The sequence below is a fragment of the Catharus ustulatus genome, chromosome 32 (assembly GCF_009819885.2).
Source record: "Catharus ustulatus isolate bCatUst1 chromosome 32, bCatUst1.pri.v2, whole genome shotgun sequence".
In the NCBI taxonomy this organism is placed as follows: Eukaryota; Metazoa; Chordata; class Aves; order Passeriformes; family Turdidae; genus Catharus; species Catharus ustulatus.
This window is the reverse complement of record NC_046252.1, coordinates 730,865-746,868: the sequence shown is the minus strand read 5'-3', so window position 1 is coordinate 746,868 and position 16,004 is coordinate 730,865. Positions and strand designations below refer to the sequence as shown.

At 54.4% G+C, this 16,004-nt stretch overlaps 1 protein-coding gene across 1 annotated transcript in view; it reads left to right on the top strand.

The window, feature by feature from the left end:
• Nucleotides 1-16,004, top strand: part of LOC117009221 (RNA-binding protein 10-like) — a 68,276-nt gene that overhangs the window by 50,413 nt on the left and 1,859 nt on the right. The window contains 7 exon segments of the mRNA XM_033083461.2: nucleotides 2,961-2,998; nucleotides 3,000-3,105; nucleotides 4,277-4,315; nucleotides 6,086-6,154; nucleotides 10,202-10,305; nucleotides 12,984-13,080; nucleotides 14,758-14,968. Of these exon segments, the coding sequence (XP_032939352.1) occupies nucleotides 2,961-2,998; nucleotides 3,000-3,105; nucleotides 4,277-4,315; nucleotides 6,086-6,154; nucleotides 10,202-10,305; nucleotides 12,984-13,080; nucleotides 14,758-14,968 (664 nt within the window).

Below are 16,004 nucleotides of genomic sequence, written 5' to 3'. Positions count from 1 at the left end.
TACCCATAACCCCTGAGACCCCCCCCCAAAATACCCAAAATCCCTGAGACCCCCCCAAAATACCCAAAGTACCCCAAAATCCGCTGAGACCCTCCCCAAAATACCCATAATACCCTGAGACCCCCCCCAAAATACCCAAAAATACCCTGAGACCCCCCCTCAAATACCCTAAAATCCACCTGAGACCCCCCCCAAAATACCCTAAATACCCTGAGACCCCCCAAATACCCCAAATCCACTGAGACCCTCCCCCAAAATACCCTGAGACCCTCCCAAATACCCAAACATACCCTGAGACCCCCCCCAAATACCCAAAATACACTGAGACCCCCCCCAAATTACCCAAAATACCCCAAAATACCCTGAGACCCCCCTCCCCAAAATACCCAAATAACCAAAACCCTGAGACCCTCCCCCAAATACCCAAAAATACCCTGAGACCCCCCAAATACCCTGAGACCCCCCTCAAGTACCCCAAAAATACCTGAGACCCCCCCAAATACCCAAAGTCCACTGAGACCCTCCCCCCAAAATACCCTAAAATACACCTGAGACCCCCCCCAAAATACCCTAAATACACTGAGACCCCAAAATCCGCTGAGACCCCCCCCCAAAATACCCTGAGACCCTCCCAAATACCCCAGAAAAATCCCTGAACCCCCCCAAAATACACTGAGACCCCCCCAAGAAACCTCTGAGACCCCAAAAAACCCTGAGACCCCCCCAAAATACCCAAAAATCCACCTGAGACCCCCCCCAAATACCCCAAAAATACCCTGAGATCCCAAAAAACCCCTGAGGCCCCCCCAAATACCTCTGAGACCCTCCCAAAAATGGCCCAAAATACCTGAGACCCCCCTAAAATACCCCTGAGACCCCCCCAAAATACCCAAAACTACCCAAAATCCACTGAGACCCTCCCCCAAAATACCCAAAATCCACCTGAGACCCCCCCCAATACCCTGAGATCCCTAAAAACCCTGAGACCCCCAATACCCTGAGACCCCCCCCAAATACACTGAGACCCCAAAATACCCTGAGACCCCCCCAAATACCCAAAAATACCCAAAATACCCTGAGACCCCCAAAACTACCCCAAAATCCACTGAGACCCCCCCCAAAATACCCAAAAATACACGAGACCCCCCAAAATGCCCAAAATACCCTAAAATCACTGAGACCCCAAAACACCCCTGAGACCCCCCCAAATACCCCTGAGACCCTACCCAAAATACCCTGAGACCCCAAAATACACCTGAGGACCCCCCCCAAAATACCAAAATACCCTGAGACCCCAAAATCCACCCCAATATCCACGTGAGACCCCCCAAACCCCCCCCAAAAATCTCCCAAACCCCCAGACCCCAAATTTCTCCCTCCTGACCCCCCAAGTCTCCCGGACCCCCAATTTCTTCCCCCAGACCCCCCGACCTTTTTCTTTCTCCCCAGACCCCTTTTTTCCCCCAAACCCCCTTTTTGTCCCCCCAGACCCCCAGTTTCTCCCCCCAGACCCCCCAGACCCCAATTTCTCCCCTCCTGACCCTTTTCTCTCCCCCCAGACCCAATTTCTTCCTCCCGACCCTCGCAGACCCTTTTCTCCCCCACCAAATCCCCCCAGGACCCCCTTTTTTTTTCCCCCAGACCCCTTTTTTCTCTCCCCCAGACCCATTTTCTCACCCCCCAGACCCTTTTCTCTCCCCCAGACCCATTTTCTCTCCCCAAGACCCATTTTCTCACCCCCCAGACCCCTTTTCTCTCCCTAATCCCCCAGACCCCAAATTTACCCCCAGACCCATTTTTTCTCTCCCCCTGACCCATTTTCCTCCCCCCAGAGCCCCCCAGCCCCATTTTCTCTCCCCCTGACCCATTTTCCCTCCCCCAGACCCCCAAATTTCTCCCCCCAGACCCCTTTTCCTCTTCCACCAAAGCCTCCAGACCCCTTTTCTCTCCCCCAGAGCCCCCCAGATCCCTTTTCTCTCCCCCTGACCCCTTTTTTCTCCCCCCTGACCCCAATTTCTCTCCCCCAGCCCCATTTTCTCTCCCCCTGACCCCTTTTTTCTCCCCCCAGACCCCAAATTTCTCCCCCTGAACGTTTTTGTGTCCCACCCAGACCCCCCAGACCCCTTTTTTCTCCCCCCAGCCCATTTTCTCCCCCTGACCCATTTTCTCTCCCCCCAGCCCCATTTCTCCCCCAGACCCGTTTTTCTCCCCCCTGACCCCTTTTTTCTCTCCCCCAAAGCCCCCCAGCCCCATTTTCTCTCCCCCGACCCATTTTTCTCTCCCCAGACCCCTTTTTTCTCCCACCAAAGCCACCTAGACCCCTTTTTTCTCTCCCCCCAGACCAAATTTCTCCCCCTCCCCATTTTCTCCCCCCCAGAGCCCCCCAGACCCATTTTTCTCTCCCCCCTGACCCCAATTTCTCTCCCTCCAAACCCCTTTTCTCACCCCCCAGACCCTTTTTTCTCTCCCCCAGCCCCATTTTCTCTCTCCCTCCCTAACCCCTTTTTCTCCCCCCAAAGCCCCCAGACCCCTTTTTTCTCCCCCCAGACCCCCCCAGACCCATTTTCTCTCCCCCAGAGCCCCCTAGACCCCCATTTTCTCTCCCCCAGCCCATTTTCTCACCCCCAGAACCATTTTTCTCTCCCCTGACCCCTTTTTTCTCTCCCCCCAGACCCCCCCAGACCCTTTTCTCCCCCCCAGCCCCATTTTCTCCCCCCCAGACCTCCAAATTTCTCCCCCCAGCCCCATTTTTCTCTCCCCTGACCCTTTTTCTCTCCCTCCCTAACCCCTTTTTCTCCCCCCAAACCCCCTTTTTGTCCCCCCAGCCCCCAATTTTCTCCCCCAGACCCTTTATTCTCTCCCCCTGACCCATTTTCTCTCCCCCCCAGAGCCCCCCAGACCCATTTTTCTCTCCCCCAGACCCATTTTTCTCCCCCCCTGACCCTTTTTTCCCCCCCCAGAGCCCCCCCCGGGGGTTGGTGGCCGCTTACAGCGGGGAGAGAGAGTGAGGAGGAGGGGGAGCGGGGAGCAGCCCCCGAGGAGCCCCTGACAGACTGGGCCAAGCTGGCCTGCCTGCTGTGCAGGAGGCAATTCCCCAGCAGGGAGGCTCTGCTCAGGCACCAGCAGCTCTCTGGGTGCACAAGGTACTTAAATATCCATGAAAATGTCCTGAAAATATCCTGAAAGTATCCTGAAATATCCCTGAAATGTCCCTGAAATGTCCTGAAATATCCTGAAAATATCCCTGAAATATCCCAGAAAAAGCACAAAAATAGCCCAAAAATATCCTGAAAATTCCTGAAATATCCTGAAATATCCTCTGAAATATTCTGAAAATATCCTGAAATATCCCTGAAATATCCTGAAAATATCCTGAAAATATCCTGAAAGTATTCCTAAAATATCCCAGAAAAAACACAAAAATAGCCCAAAAATATCCTGAAAATATCCTGAAAATATCCCTGAAATATCCCTGAAATATCCTGAAAATATCTCAGAAATATCTCAAAAATATCCAAAAAATGTCCTGAAAATGTCCTGAAAATATCCCTGAAATATCCTGAAAATGTCCTGAAAATATCCTGAGAATGTCCCTGAAATATCCCTGAAATATCCTGAAAATGTCCCTAAAAATGTCCTGAAAATATCCCTGAAATATCCTGAAAATATCCTGAAAATATCCCTGAAATATCCTGAAAATATCCCTGAAATATCCTGAAAATATCCCTGAAATATCCTGAAAATATCCTGAAATATCCCTGAAAATATCTCAGAAATATCTCAAAAAATCCAAAAAATATCCTGAAAATGTCCCTAAAATATCCCAGAAAAAGCACAAAAATAGCCCAAAATATCCCATAAATATCCAAAAAATATCCCTGAAATATCCCTGAAAATATCCTGAAAATATCCTGAAATATCCCTGAAATATCCTGAAAATATCCAGAAATATCCTGAAACAGCACAAAATATTCCCCAAAATACCCTCAAAATATCCCAGAAATATCCTGAAAATGTCCCAAAAATATCCAAAAAATACCCCAAAATAGCCTGAAAATATCCTGAAATATCCTGAAAATATTCCTGAAATATCCCAGAAAAAGCACAAAAATCCTGAAATATCCCTAAAGTATCCCAAAAACCCTCAAAATGTTCCCCAAAAATACCCCAAAATTAGCCCAAAAATATCCCAGAACACCTCAAAAATATCCCTAAAAACCCCAAAACAGCACCAAAAATATCCCAAAAATGCCCAAACCCAGCCCCCAGCAGGGAGGCTCTGCTCAGGCACCAGCAGCTCTCTGGGCTGCACAAGGTAACCAAAATATCTGTAAAAATGTCCTGAAAATATCCTGAAAATATCCTGAAATATCCTGAAAATATCCCTGAAATATCCCTGAAATATCCTGAAAGTATCCTGAAAACGTCCCTGAAATATCCCAGAAAAAGCACAAAAATATCCTCAAAATATCCTGAAAATATCCTGAAAATATCCTGAAAAATTCCTGAAATATCCCTGAAATATCCTCTGAAATATCCTGAAAATGTCCCTGAAATATCTTGAAAATATCCTGAAAATGTCCCTGAAATATCCCAGAAAAAAACACAAAAATAGCCCAAAAATATCCTGAAATATCCTGAAAATATTTCTGAAATATCCCACAAATATCCCAAAAAATATCCAAAATATCCCATAAAAATCCAAAAAATATCCCTGAAATATCCTGAAAATATCCCTGAAATATCCCAGAAAAAGCACAAAAATATCCAAAAAATATCCTGAAAATATCCTGAAAATATCCTTGAAATATCCTGAAAATATCCCTGAAATATCCTGAAAATATCCCTAAAAATATCCCAGAAAAAGCACAAAAATAGCCCAAAATATCCTGAAATATCCTGAAAATATCCTGAAATATCCCTGAATATCCTGACAATATCTCAGAAATATCTCAAAAATATCCAAAAAATATCCTGAAAATGTCCTGAAATGTCCCTGAAATATCCTGAAATATCTTGAAAATATCTGTGAAATATCCCAAAGTATCCCAAAAATATCCTGAAAATATCCCAAAAATATCCCAAAAAATATCAAAAACAAATCCAGAAAATACCCAAAAATGTCCCAGAAATAACCCTGGAATCTCCCAAAACAACCCAAAAAAATTCCAAAAATCTAAGAAATGGCCCCAAAAATAAAAAAAAAATCCCAAGAAATCCAAAAAATCCCCAAAAATCACAAAAAATCAGAGAAATTGCCCCAAAAATCTGAAAAATGGCCCCAAAAATTAAAAAAATCCTAAAAAAACCCCAAAAAAATAAAAAAAAATTCCAAAAATCTGAGAAATTGCCCCAAAAAAATCCCAAAAATCTGAAAATGGCCCCAAAAATAAAAAAGTAAATCCCAAGAAATCCAAAAAATCCCCAAAAATCACAAAAAATCAGAGAAATTGCCCCAAAAATCCCAAAAATCTGAGAAATGGCCCCAAAAATCCCCAAAAATCTGAAAAATGGCCCCAAAAAATTAAAAAATAGATCCCAAAAAAAGCCCAAAAAATAAAAAAAATCCCAAAAACGGAGAAATTGCCCCAAAAAAATCCCAAAAATCTGAGAAATGGCCCCAAAAATAAAAAAATAAATCCCAAGAAATCCAAAAAATCCCCAAAAATCGCAAAAAATCAGAGAAATTGCCCCAAAAATCTGAGAAATGGCCCCAAAAATTAAAAAATAAATCCCAAAAAATAAAAAAAATCCCAAAAAATAGAGAAATTGACCCAAAAATCTGAGAAATGGCCCCAAAAATTAAAAAATAAATCCCAAAAATAAAAAAAATCCCAAAAAATCAGAGAAATTGACCCAAAAATCCCAAAAATCTGAGAAATGGCCCCAAAAATTAAAAATAAATCCCAAAAAAAGCCCCAAAAAATCAAAAAAATCCCAAAAAAATCGGAAAAATGGCCCCAAAAAATCCCAAAAAATCCCCAAAGTGCCCCAAATCCGGCCCCTCTCGGGGTGTTGGGACTTTGGTGTCCCCAAATGTCCCAAATGTCCCCAAATGTCCCCAATGTCCCCTCCCCTCCCACAGCAAAACCTGGAGCTGCAGCGCCGGAGCCACCTGGGAGCCCCCGAGGGGACAGAGAGAGGGGACAGCGAGGTCAGGGGACACTGGGGACACTGGGGGGGTGGGGACATTGGGGACAGCGAGGTCAGGGGACACAGGGACACTGGGGGGGTTGGGGACATTGGGGGGGTTGGGGACATTGGGCATTGGGGACATGGGGGGAATTGGGGACGTTGGGGGGATTTGGGGACATTGGGGACATTGGGGACAGCGAGGTCAGGGACACTGGGGACACTGGGGGGGTGGGGACACTGGGGACATTGGGGACATGGGGGGAATTGGGGATGTTGGGGGGATTTGGGGACATTTTTGGGGGATTGGGGACATTAGGGACAGCGAGGTCAGGGGACACTGGGGACACTGGGGGGGGTTGGGGACATTGAGGGGGTTGGGGACATTGGGGACAGGTGAGGACATGGGGGGAGTTTGGGGATGTTGGGGAATTTGGGGACATTGGGGACATTGGGGACAGCGAGGTCAGGGGACATTGGGGACACTGAAGGGGGATTGGGGACATTTGGGGACACAGGGGACATTGGGGACACTGGAGACATTTGGGGGGTGGGGACAGCAGGGACATTGGGACGTGTGGGGACATTGGGGACATTGGGGGGGGTTGGGGACATTGGGACATGTGAGGACATGGGGGGGATTGGGGACATTGGGGGGGTTGGGGACATTGGGGACAGCGAGGTCAGGGGACATTGGGGACACTGAAGGGGGATTGGGGACATTTGGGACACAGGGGACATTTGGGGGGTGGGGACAGCAGGGACATTGGGGACATGTGGGGACGTGATGGGGATTGGGGACATTGGGGCAGCGAGGTCAGGGGACATTTTGGGACACTGGGAGGGGTTGGGGACGCTGGGGACATTTGGGGGGGATTGAGGACATTGGGGACATTGGGGACAGCGAGGTCAGGGGACACTGGGGACACTGAAGAGGAATTGGGGACATTGGGGACATGTGAGGACATGGGGGGGATTGGGGACACTGGGGGGATTGGGGACAGTTGGAGGATTGGGTAATTGGGAACCTTGGGGACATTGGGGGCACTGGGGGGTGGGTGACATTAGGGGACATTGGGGACATGGGGGACATTTGGGGACATTGGGGGGTGAAGGGACATTGGGGGGGGCACCCCTGGGTGCTGGGGGGGGTCCCTGGGGGTGTCCCTGTCACTTTTGGTGTCCCCACTGTCCCCTCCCCAGATGAAGTACCGTGTCCCCTGTGTCCCCAGTGTCCCCAGATGAAGTACAGTGTCCCCCGTGTCCCCAGTGTCACTTTTGGTGTCCCCTCCCCAGATGAAGTACCGGTGTCCCCACTGCCCCTTTTGGTGTCCCCAGTGTCCTCATTGTCCCTTTTGCTGTCCCCACTGTCCCCAGTGTCACTTTTGCTGTCCCCCACCAGATGAAGTACCCTGTCCCAGTGTCCCCACTGCCCCCAGTGTCACTCTGGTGTCCCCACTGTCCCTTTCCCTGTCCCCAGATGAAGTACCGTGTCCCCACTGTCCCTTTTGGTGTCCCCACTGTCCCCACTGTCCCACTGTCCCCATGTCCCCAGATGAAGTACCGTGTCCCCAATGTCCCCAGTGTCCCCATTGTCCCCATTGTCCCACTGTCCCCTCCTCAGATGAGGTACCGTGTCCCATTGTCCCCAATGTCCCTTTTTCTGTCCCCATTGTCCCCAGATGAAGTACTGTGTCCCCAGTGTCACTCTTGCTGTCCCCAATGTCCCCAGTGTCCCCATTGTCCCTTTTCCTGTCCCTGTCCCCAGATGAAGTACCGTGTCCCCACTGTCCCCGCTGTCCCTTTTGCTGTCCCCAATGTCCCTTTTGTCCCCAGCTGAAGTACCGTGTCCCATTGTCCCCATTGTCCCCAATGTCCCCAATGTCCCCAATGTCCCCATTGTCCCCTCAGCTGAAGTACTGTGACCCCACTGTCCCCAATGTCCCCAATGTCCCTTTTGGTGTCCCAGCTGAAGTACCGTGTCCCCAATGTCCCCAATGTCCTTTTTCCTGTCCCCATTGTCCCCAGCTGAAGTACCGTGTCCCCAGTGTCCCCACTGTCCCCAATGTCCCCAGTGTCCCCAATGTCCCTTTTGTCCCCAGCTGAAGTACCGTGTCCCCAATGTCCCCAATGTCCCCAATGTCCCCACTGTCCCTTTTGGTATCCCCAATGTCCCCACTGTCCCTTTCCCTGTCCCCAGATGAAGTACCGTGTCCCCAATGTCACTTTTGCTGTCCCCAATGTCCCCTCAGCTGAAGTACCGTGACCCCAGTGTCCCCATTGTCACTCTTGCTGTCCCAATGTCCCTTTTCCTGTCCCTGTCCCCAGCTGAAGTACTGTGACCCCAATGTCCCCAGTGTCCCCATTGTCCCTTTTCCTGTCCCCATTGTCCCCCAGCTGAAGTACCATGTCCCCAGTGTCCCCAATGTCCCCAATGTCCCCAGTGTCCCCAATGTCCCTTTTGTCCCAGCTGAAGTACCGTGTCCCCAATGTCCCCAATGTCCCCAATGTCCCCACTGTCCCTTTCCCTGTCCCCAATGTCCCCAATGTCCCTTTTGTCCCCAGCTGAAGTACCATGTCCCCAGTGTCCCCTTTCCTGTCCCTTTTGGTGTCCCCAGCTGAAGTACTGTGTCCCCAATGTCCCCACTGTCCCCAATGTCCCCACTGTCCCATTGTCCCAGATGAAGTACCGTGTCCCAATGTCCCCAATGTCCCCAATGTCCCTTTTGTCCCCAGCTGAAGTACCGTGTCCCCAATGTCCCCAATGTCCCTTTTGCTGTCCCCATGTCCCCAGCTGAAGTACCGTGACCCCACTGTCCCCATTGTCACTCTTGCTGTCCCCAATGTCCCCAATGTCCCCACTGTCCCCATTGTCCCCAGCTGAAGTACCGTGTCCCAGTGTCCCCAATGTCCCTGTCCCCAGCTGAAGTACCGTGTCCCCATTGTCACTCTCACTGTCCCCACTGTCCCCTCAGATGAAGTACCGTGTCCCCACTGTCCCCCAATGTCCCCATTGTCCCCAGATGAAGTACCGTGTCCCCAATGTCCCTTTTGCTGTCCCCAATGTCCCCTTTGGTGTCCCCAGCTGAAGTACCGTGTCCCAATGTCCCCACTGTCCCCACTGTCCCCATGTCCCCAGATGAAGTACCGTGTCCCCAATGTCCCCAGTGTCCCCATTGTCCCCATTGTCCCCACTGTCCCTCCTCAGATGAGGTACCGTGTCCCAGTGTCCCCACTGTCCCTTTTGGTGTCCCCAATGTCCCCAATGTCCTTTTTCCTGTCCCTGTCCCCAGATGAAGTACCGTGTCCCCATTGTCCCCCTGTCCCCACTGTCCCCATTGTCCCTTTTGGTGTCCCCATTGTCCCCAGATGAAGTACCGTGTCCCCACTGTCCCCATTGTCGCCTCAGATGAAGTACCATGTCCCCAATGTCCCCACTGTCCCCATGTCCCCAATGTCCCCACTGTCCCTTTCCCTGTCCCCATGTCCCCACTGTCGCCAATGTCCCCAATGTCCCCATTGTCCCCTCAGCTGAAGTACCGTGACCCCACTGTCCCCAATGTCCCCATTGTCCCCAATGTCCCCTCAGCTGAAGTACCGTGACCCCAATGTCCCCACTGTCCCCATGTCCCCAATCTCCCCCTGTCCCTTTCCCTGTCCCCAATGTCCCCACTGTCCCTTTTCCTGTCCCCATGTCCCCAGATGAAGTACCGGTCCCCATTGTCCCTTTTCCTGTCCCCCATTGTCCCCTCAGCTGAAGTACCGTGTCCCAATGTCCCCAGTGTCCCTTTTGGTGTCCCCACTGTCCCCGTCCCCAATGTCCCCAATGTCCTCATTGTCCCCAATGTCCCCAATGTCCCCAATGTCCCCAATGTCCTCATTGTCCCCAATGTCCCCAATGTCCCCACTGTCCCCAATGTCCCCATTGTCCCCAATGTCCCCAATGTCCCCACTGTCCCCTCCCCAGATGAAGTACCGTGTCCCCAATGTCCCCAGTGTCACTTTTGCTGTCCCCAGCTGAAGTACCGTGTCCCCATTGTCACTCTCACTGTCCCCACTGTCCCCTCAGATGAAGTACCGTGACCGCGCCGCCGAGCGCCGGGAGAAGCAGGGGGGGCCCGAACCCCCCGAACCCAAACGGAGAAAATTCGGGGGGGCCCCAACGACCCCCGGGTGAGCACCCCAAAAATTGGGGACCCTAAAATGGGGGTGGGGACACCAAAAATGGGGGTGGGGACACCAAAAATGGGGGTGGGGACACCAAAATGGGGGTGGGACACCAAAAATTGGGGACCCCAAAAATGGGGGTGGGGACACCGAAATGGGGGTGGGGACACCGAAAGGGAACAGGGACCCCGAAAATGGGGTGGGGTCACCAAAAATGGGGGTGGGGACACCAAAAATGGGGGTGGGGACCCCAAAATGGGGGTGGGGACACCAAAAATGGGGGTGGGGACCCCAAAAGGGGGATGGGGATCCCAAAAATGGGGCTGGGGACACCAAAAATGGGGGTGGGGACACCCAAAAATGGGGATGGGACCCCAAAAAGGGGGGTGGGGATCCCAAAATGGGGTGGGGACACCAAAATGGGGGTGGGGACACCAAAAGGGGAACAAGGACCCTGAATAATGGGGAGGGGATCCCAAAAATTGGGGGGGATCCCAAAAAGGGAATGGGGACCCTGAAAATGGGAATTGGACCCCAAAAAGGGGAATGGGGACCCCAAAAATTGGGGTGGGGGATCCCAAAATTGGGGTGGGGAGATGAGGGGACCCCAAAAATGAGGGTGGGGATCCCAAAAGGGGAACAAGGACCCCGAAAATGGGATGGGACCCCAAAATTGGGGATGGACCCCAAAAAGGGGGATGGGGACCCCAAAAATGGGATGGGACCCCAAAAGGGGAACAAGGATCCCAAAAAGAGAGATGGGGACCCCAAAAAGGGGGATGGGGACTCCTAAATGGGGGGAGGATCCCAAAAATTGGGGTGGGGCGACGGGGGGAACCCCAAAATGGGATGGGGACCCGAAAAGGGGAGGGGGAGATGGGAGGATCCCAAAAATGGGGATGGGATCCCAAAAAGGGGGATGTTGATCCCAAAAATTGGGGTGGGGGGAGATGGGGGCCCTAAATTTGTGTGACCGAGAATGGGGATGAGACCCTAAAATTGGGGTGGGGGGATCCCAGAAAGGGAATGGGGACCCCGAAAATGGGAATGGGACCCCAAAAAGAGATGGGGACCCAAAAGGGGGGATGGGACCCAAAAAGGGGGGATAGGAATCCCAAAAATTGGGGTGGGGAGATGGGGGACCCCAAAAATGAGGGTGGGGATCCCAAAGGGGAACAAGGACCCTGAATAATGGGGATGGGGATCCCAAAAAGGGGGATGGGACCCCAAAAACTGGGGGGAGGATCCCAAAAAGAGAGATGGGACCCAAAAGGGGGATGGGAAGCAAAAATTGAGGTGGAGGATGGGGAGACCCCAAAAAGAAGGTGGGGGATCCCAAAAAGGGGATGGGACCCTAAAAATTGGGGTGGGGGGATCCCAAAAGGGAATGGGGACCCCAAAAATGGGAATGGGACCCAAAAAGGGGGATGGGGATCCCAAAAATTGGGGTGGGGGATCCCAAAAGGGGATGGGGACCCCGAAATGGGTGGGGAGGATCCCAAAATTGGGGTGGGGGGACGGGGGGAACCCCAAAAAGGGGGTGGGGATCCGAAAAGGGGGGGGAGATGGGAGGGATCCCAAAATAGGAATGGGACCCCAAAAATTGGGATGGGGGGACCCCAAAAATGGGGGAGAGGGACCTGAAAAGGGGGGAGGGAACACGTGGAACCCCGGGGTGGGGACCCTGAACGGATTGGGGTCTGTGGGCTGGGGGTGACACCCAGGGTGACACCCCCTGTGTGACACTGTGTGTGACACCCCTGCTCTGTGTGTGACACCCCTGGTGACCCTGTGTGTGACACCCATAGGTGACACCGTGTGTGACACTTCCCATGTGTGACACCTCCTGCTCTGTGTGTGACACCCCCGTGTGTGACACCTCTGTGTGTGACACCCATGGGTGACCCCATGTGTGACCCCCCCCTTGGTGACACTGTGACACCCATGGGTGACACTGAGTGTGACACCCCCTGCCCTGTGTGACACCCATTGGTGACCCTGTGTGTGACATTCCTTGGTGACCCTGTGACACCCATGGGTGACACTGTGTGTGACACCCCCTGCTCTGTGTGTGACACCCCTGTGTGACACTGAGTGACCCCTTGGTGACACCGTGTGTGACATCCTGTGTGTGTCCCCCCTTGGTGACACTGTGTGTGACACTCTCTGCTCTGTGTGTGACCCCTTGGTGACACCATGTGTGACACCCCTGGGTGACACTGAGTGACCCCTTGGTGACACCGTGTCCCCCCTTGGTGACACTGTGACCATTTGGTGACACCGTGTGTGACATCCCTGTGTGTGACCCCCTTGGTGACACTGTGTGTGACACCCTTGTGTGTGACATCCCTTGGTGGCACTGTGACACCCGTGGGTGGCCACCGTGAGTGACCCCTTGGTGACACTGAGTGTGACACCCATGGCTGACACTGTGTATGACATCCCTTGGTGACACCGTGTGTGACAGCCTTGCTCTGTGTGTGACACTCCTTGGTGACACCGTGTGTGACATCCCCGTGTGTGACCCCCCTTGGTGACACTGTGACCCCTTGGTGACCCCCTGTCCCCCTTGGTGACCCCGTGTGACCCCCTTGGTGACCCTGTGTCCCCCTCGGTGACCCCGTGTGACCCCTGGGTGACCCCGTGTGACCCCTGGGTGACCCCGTGTCCCCTGGTGGCCGCAGGGACCCCGAGGTGCCGCCCCGCGAGCCCCCCCTGGGCTGTCGCCTGCTGCAGGCCGTGGGATGGAGGGACGGCGGCCTGGGACGGAGGAGAGCAGAGGTGACAATGGGGACATTGGGGACACTGGGGGATTGGGGACATTGGGGACAGTGGGGACATTGGGGGACATTGGGGGACATTGGGGGCATTGGGACAGGGCTGGAGGGAGGGAGGAGAGCAGAGGTGACAATGGGGACACAGTGGGGACAAGGGGAACACTGGGACATGGGGACACTGGGGACAACGGGGACAACAGGGACACTGGGGGATTGGGACATTGGAGGGATTGGGGACATGGGGACAGGGCTGGGGGGAGGGCGGCGGCCTGGGCCGGAGGAGAACAGAGGTGACATCACTGGGGACATCGAGGGGACAATGGGGACACTGGGGTCATGGGGACATTGGGGACATGGGGACAGGGCTGGAGGGAGGGAGGCGGCCTGGCACGGAGGAGAAACGTGGTGACAGTGGGACATTGGGGACATGGGGACACTGTGGGACAGTGGGAGGATTGGGGACAGTGGGGGATTGGGGACATTGGGGTCATGGGGACATTGGGGACAGCAGGGACAGGGCTGGAGGGAGGGTGGGCTGCCTGGGACGGAGGAGAAACGAGGTGACATTGGGGACAGTGGGGACATTGGGGGATTGGGGACATTGGGGACACTGGGGGGATTGGGGACATTTGGGGATTGGCGTCATGGGGGGACTGGGGACATGGGGACAGGGCTGGAGGGAGGGCGGCGGTCTGAGCCGGAGGAGAAACGAGGTGACAGTGGGGACACATTGGGGACAATGGGGACACGGTGGGGACAGTGGGGACACTGGGGGGATTGGGGACATTTAGGGGATTGGGGACATTGCGGGGACTGGGGACATGGGGACATTGGGGACATGGGGACAGGGCTGGAGGGAAGGCGGTGGCCTGGGACGGAGGAGGAACGAGGTGACAATGGGGACAGTGGGGACACATTGGGGACAGTGGGGACACATTGGAGGGATTGAGGCCATTGAGGGGATTGGGGACATTGGGGACATTGGGGACATGGGGACAAGGGCTGGAGGGAGGGCGGCCTGGCACGGAGGAGGAACGAGGTGACAATGGGGACAGTGGGGACATTGGGGGGATTGGGGGACATTCAGGGATTGGGGACAGTGGGGACAGGGCTGGAGGGAGGGAGGTGGCCTGGGACGGAGGAGAAACGAGGTGACACTGGGGACACTGGGGACATGGGGACACATTGGGGACATTGGGGGATTGGGGACAGGGCTGGGGACAGGGACATTGAGGGGTGGGTGACATTGGGGACATGGGGACAGAGATGGAGGGAGGGCAGCAGCCTGGGATGGAGGAGAGCAGAGGTGACAGTGGGGACATCGAGGGGACAAAGAGGACATTGGAGGGATTGGGGACATTGGGGGGATTGGGGACAGTCGGGACCTGGGGACTGTGGGGGGATTGGGGACACTGGGGGACATTGGGACAGGGTGACATTGAGGGGTAGGTGACATTGGGGACATGGGGACATCAGGTACTTTGGGGACATTGGGGACATGGTGGGGGGACAGACAGAGACACGTGGGGACATCAAGGGGACATGAGGGGACATCAGCGAGGGTTGGGGACATTGGGACACAGGGAGGGACATTGTGGGGGACACAAGGATGGTGACAGGGAGTGGGGGGGACATTGGGGACACCGAGTGCCCCTTGATGACGTCATTGTCCCCCCCCCAGGCCCCCCCCGGCCCCGCCCCGGGGGGGTCACGCGGTTCAGCGAGGGACCCTGAGGCCACGCCCACCACGAGACCACGCCCACAGCGAGACCACGCCCCTCACGCCCGGAGCTCCTCCCCCACCCCGCGCGGCCCCTCCCCCACCCCGGTTTTGGTGTTGGAATTTCGGTTTTTTAATAAATGGGTGAAAAAAGCGGAATTTGGGGTTGGGGGCGGGGCCTGCCTGAGGGAGCTGCCCCTCCCCCTCCCCCCGCCCTCCCCCACTTCCCTCCCCCCGCCCCTCCCCCACTTCCCCCATGGCGCCCCCGGGCTGCTCCTGGGGCTGGGGCTGCTCCTGCTGGGACAGACTGGGATGGGGCACGGTACTGGGGGAACTGGGACAAACTGGGACAAACTGGGATGGGCACAGTACTGGGGGAACTGGGACAAACTGGGACAGACTGGGACAGACTGGGACAAACTGGGACAAACCGGGATGGGCACGGTACTGGGGGAACTGGGACGACTGGGACAAACTGGGGGAACTGGTACAAACTGGGACAGACTGGGACAAACTGGACAAACTGGACAAACTGGGATGGGGCACGGTACTGGGGGAACTGGGACAGACTGGGACAAACTGGGGAACTGGGACAAACTGGACAAACTGGGGGAACTGGGACAAACTGGGACAAACTGGGATGGGCACGGTACTGGGGAACTGGGACAAACTGGGACAGACTGGGGGGACTGGGATGGGGAATGGGGAGAACTGGGGGGAACTGGATGGGATATGCCAGTACTGGGGAAACTGGGAGGGAGAACTGGGAGCACTGGGAGGGGGGAAATGGGGAGAACTGGGGTGGACTGGGAGAATTGAGGGGATTGGGAGGAACTGGGGAGAACTGGGAGGGTGGAACTGGGGTGAAACTGGGGAGAGCTGGAGTTACTGGGAGAGAAGAACTGGGGGGATACTGGGGCATACTGGGGGCACTGGGAGCTGGGTGGAGGGAGGGGAAGTGGAGGCTCAAAGGTCACTGGAGGACACTGGGAGGAACTGGGAGCACTGGGAGGAACTGGGAGGGACTGGGAGCACTGGGGCCACTTGAAGGGGCTCAGGGCTGCTGGGGGCTGGGAGGAACTGGGGGATACTGGGAGCACTGGGGGCAGTGGAACTGGGAGAACTGGGAAGAACTGGGAGCACTGGGAGGGTGGAACTGGGGGATACTGGGAGCACTGGGGGCAGTGGAACTGGGAGTACTGGGAGAA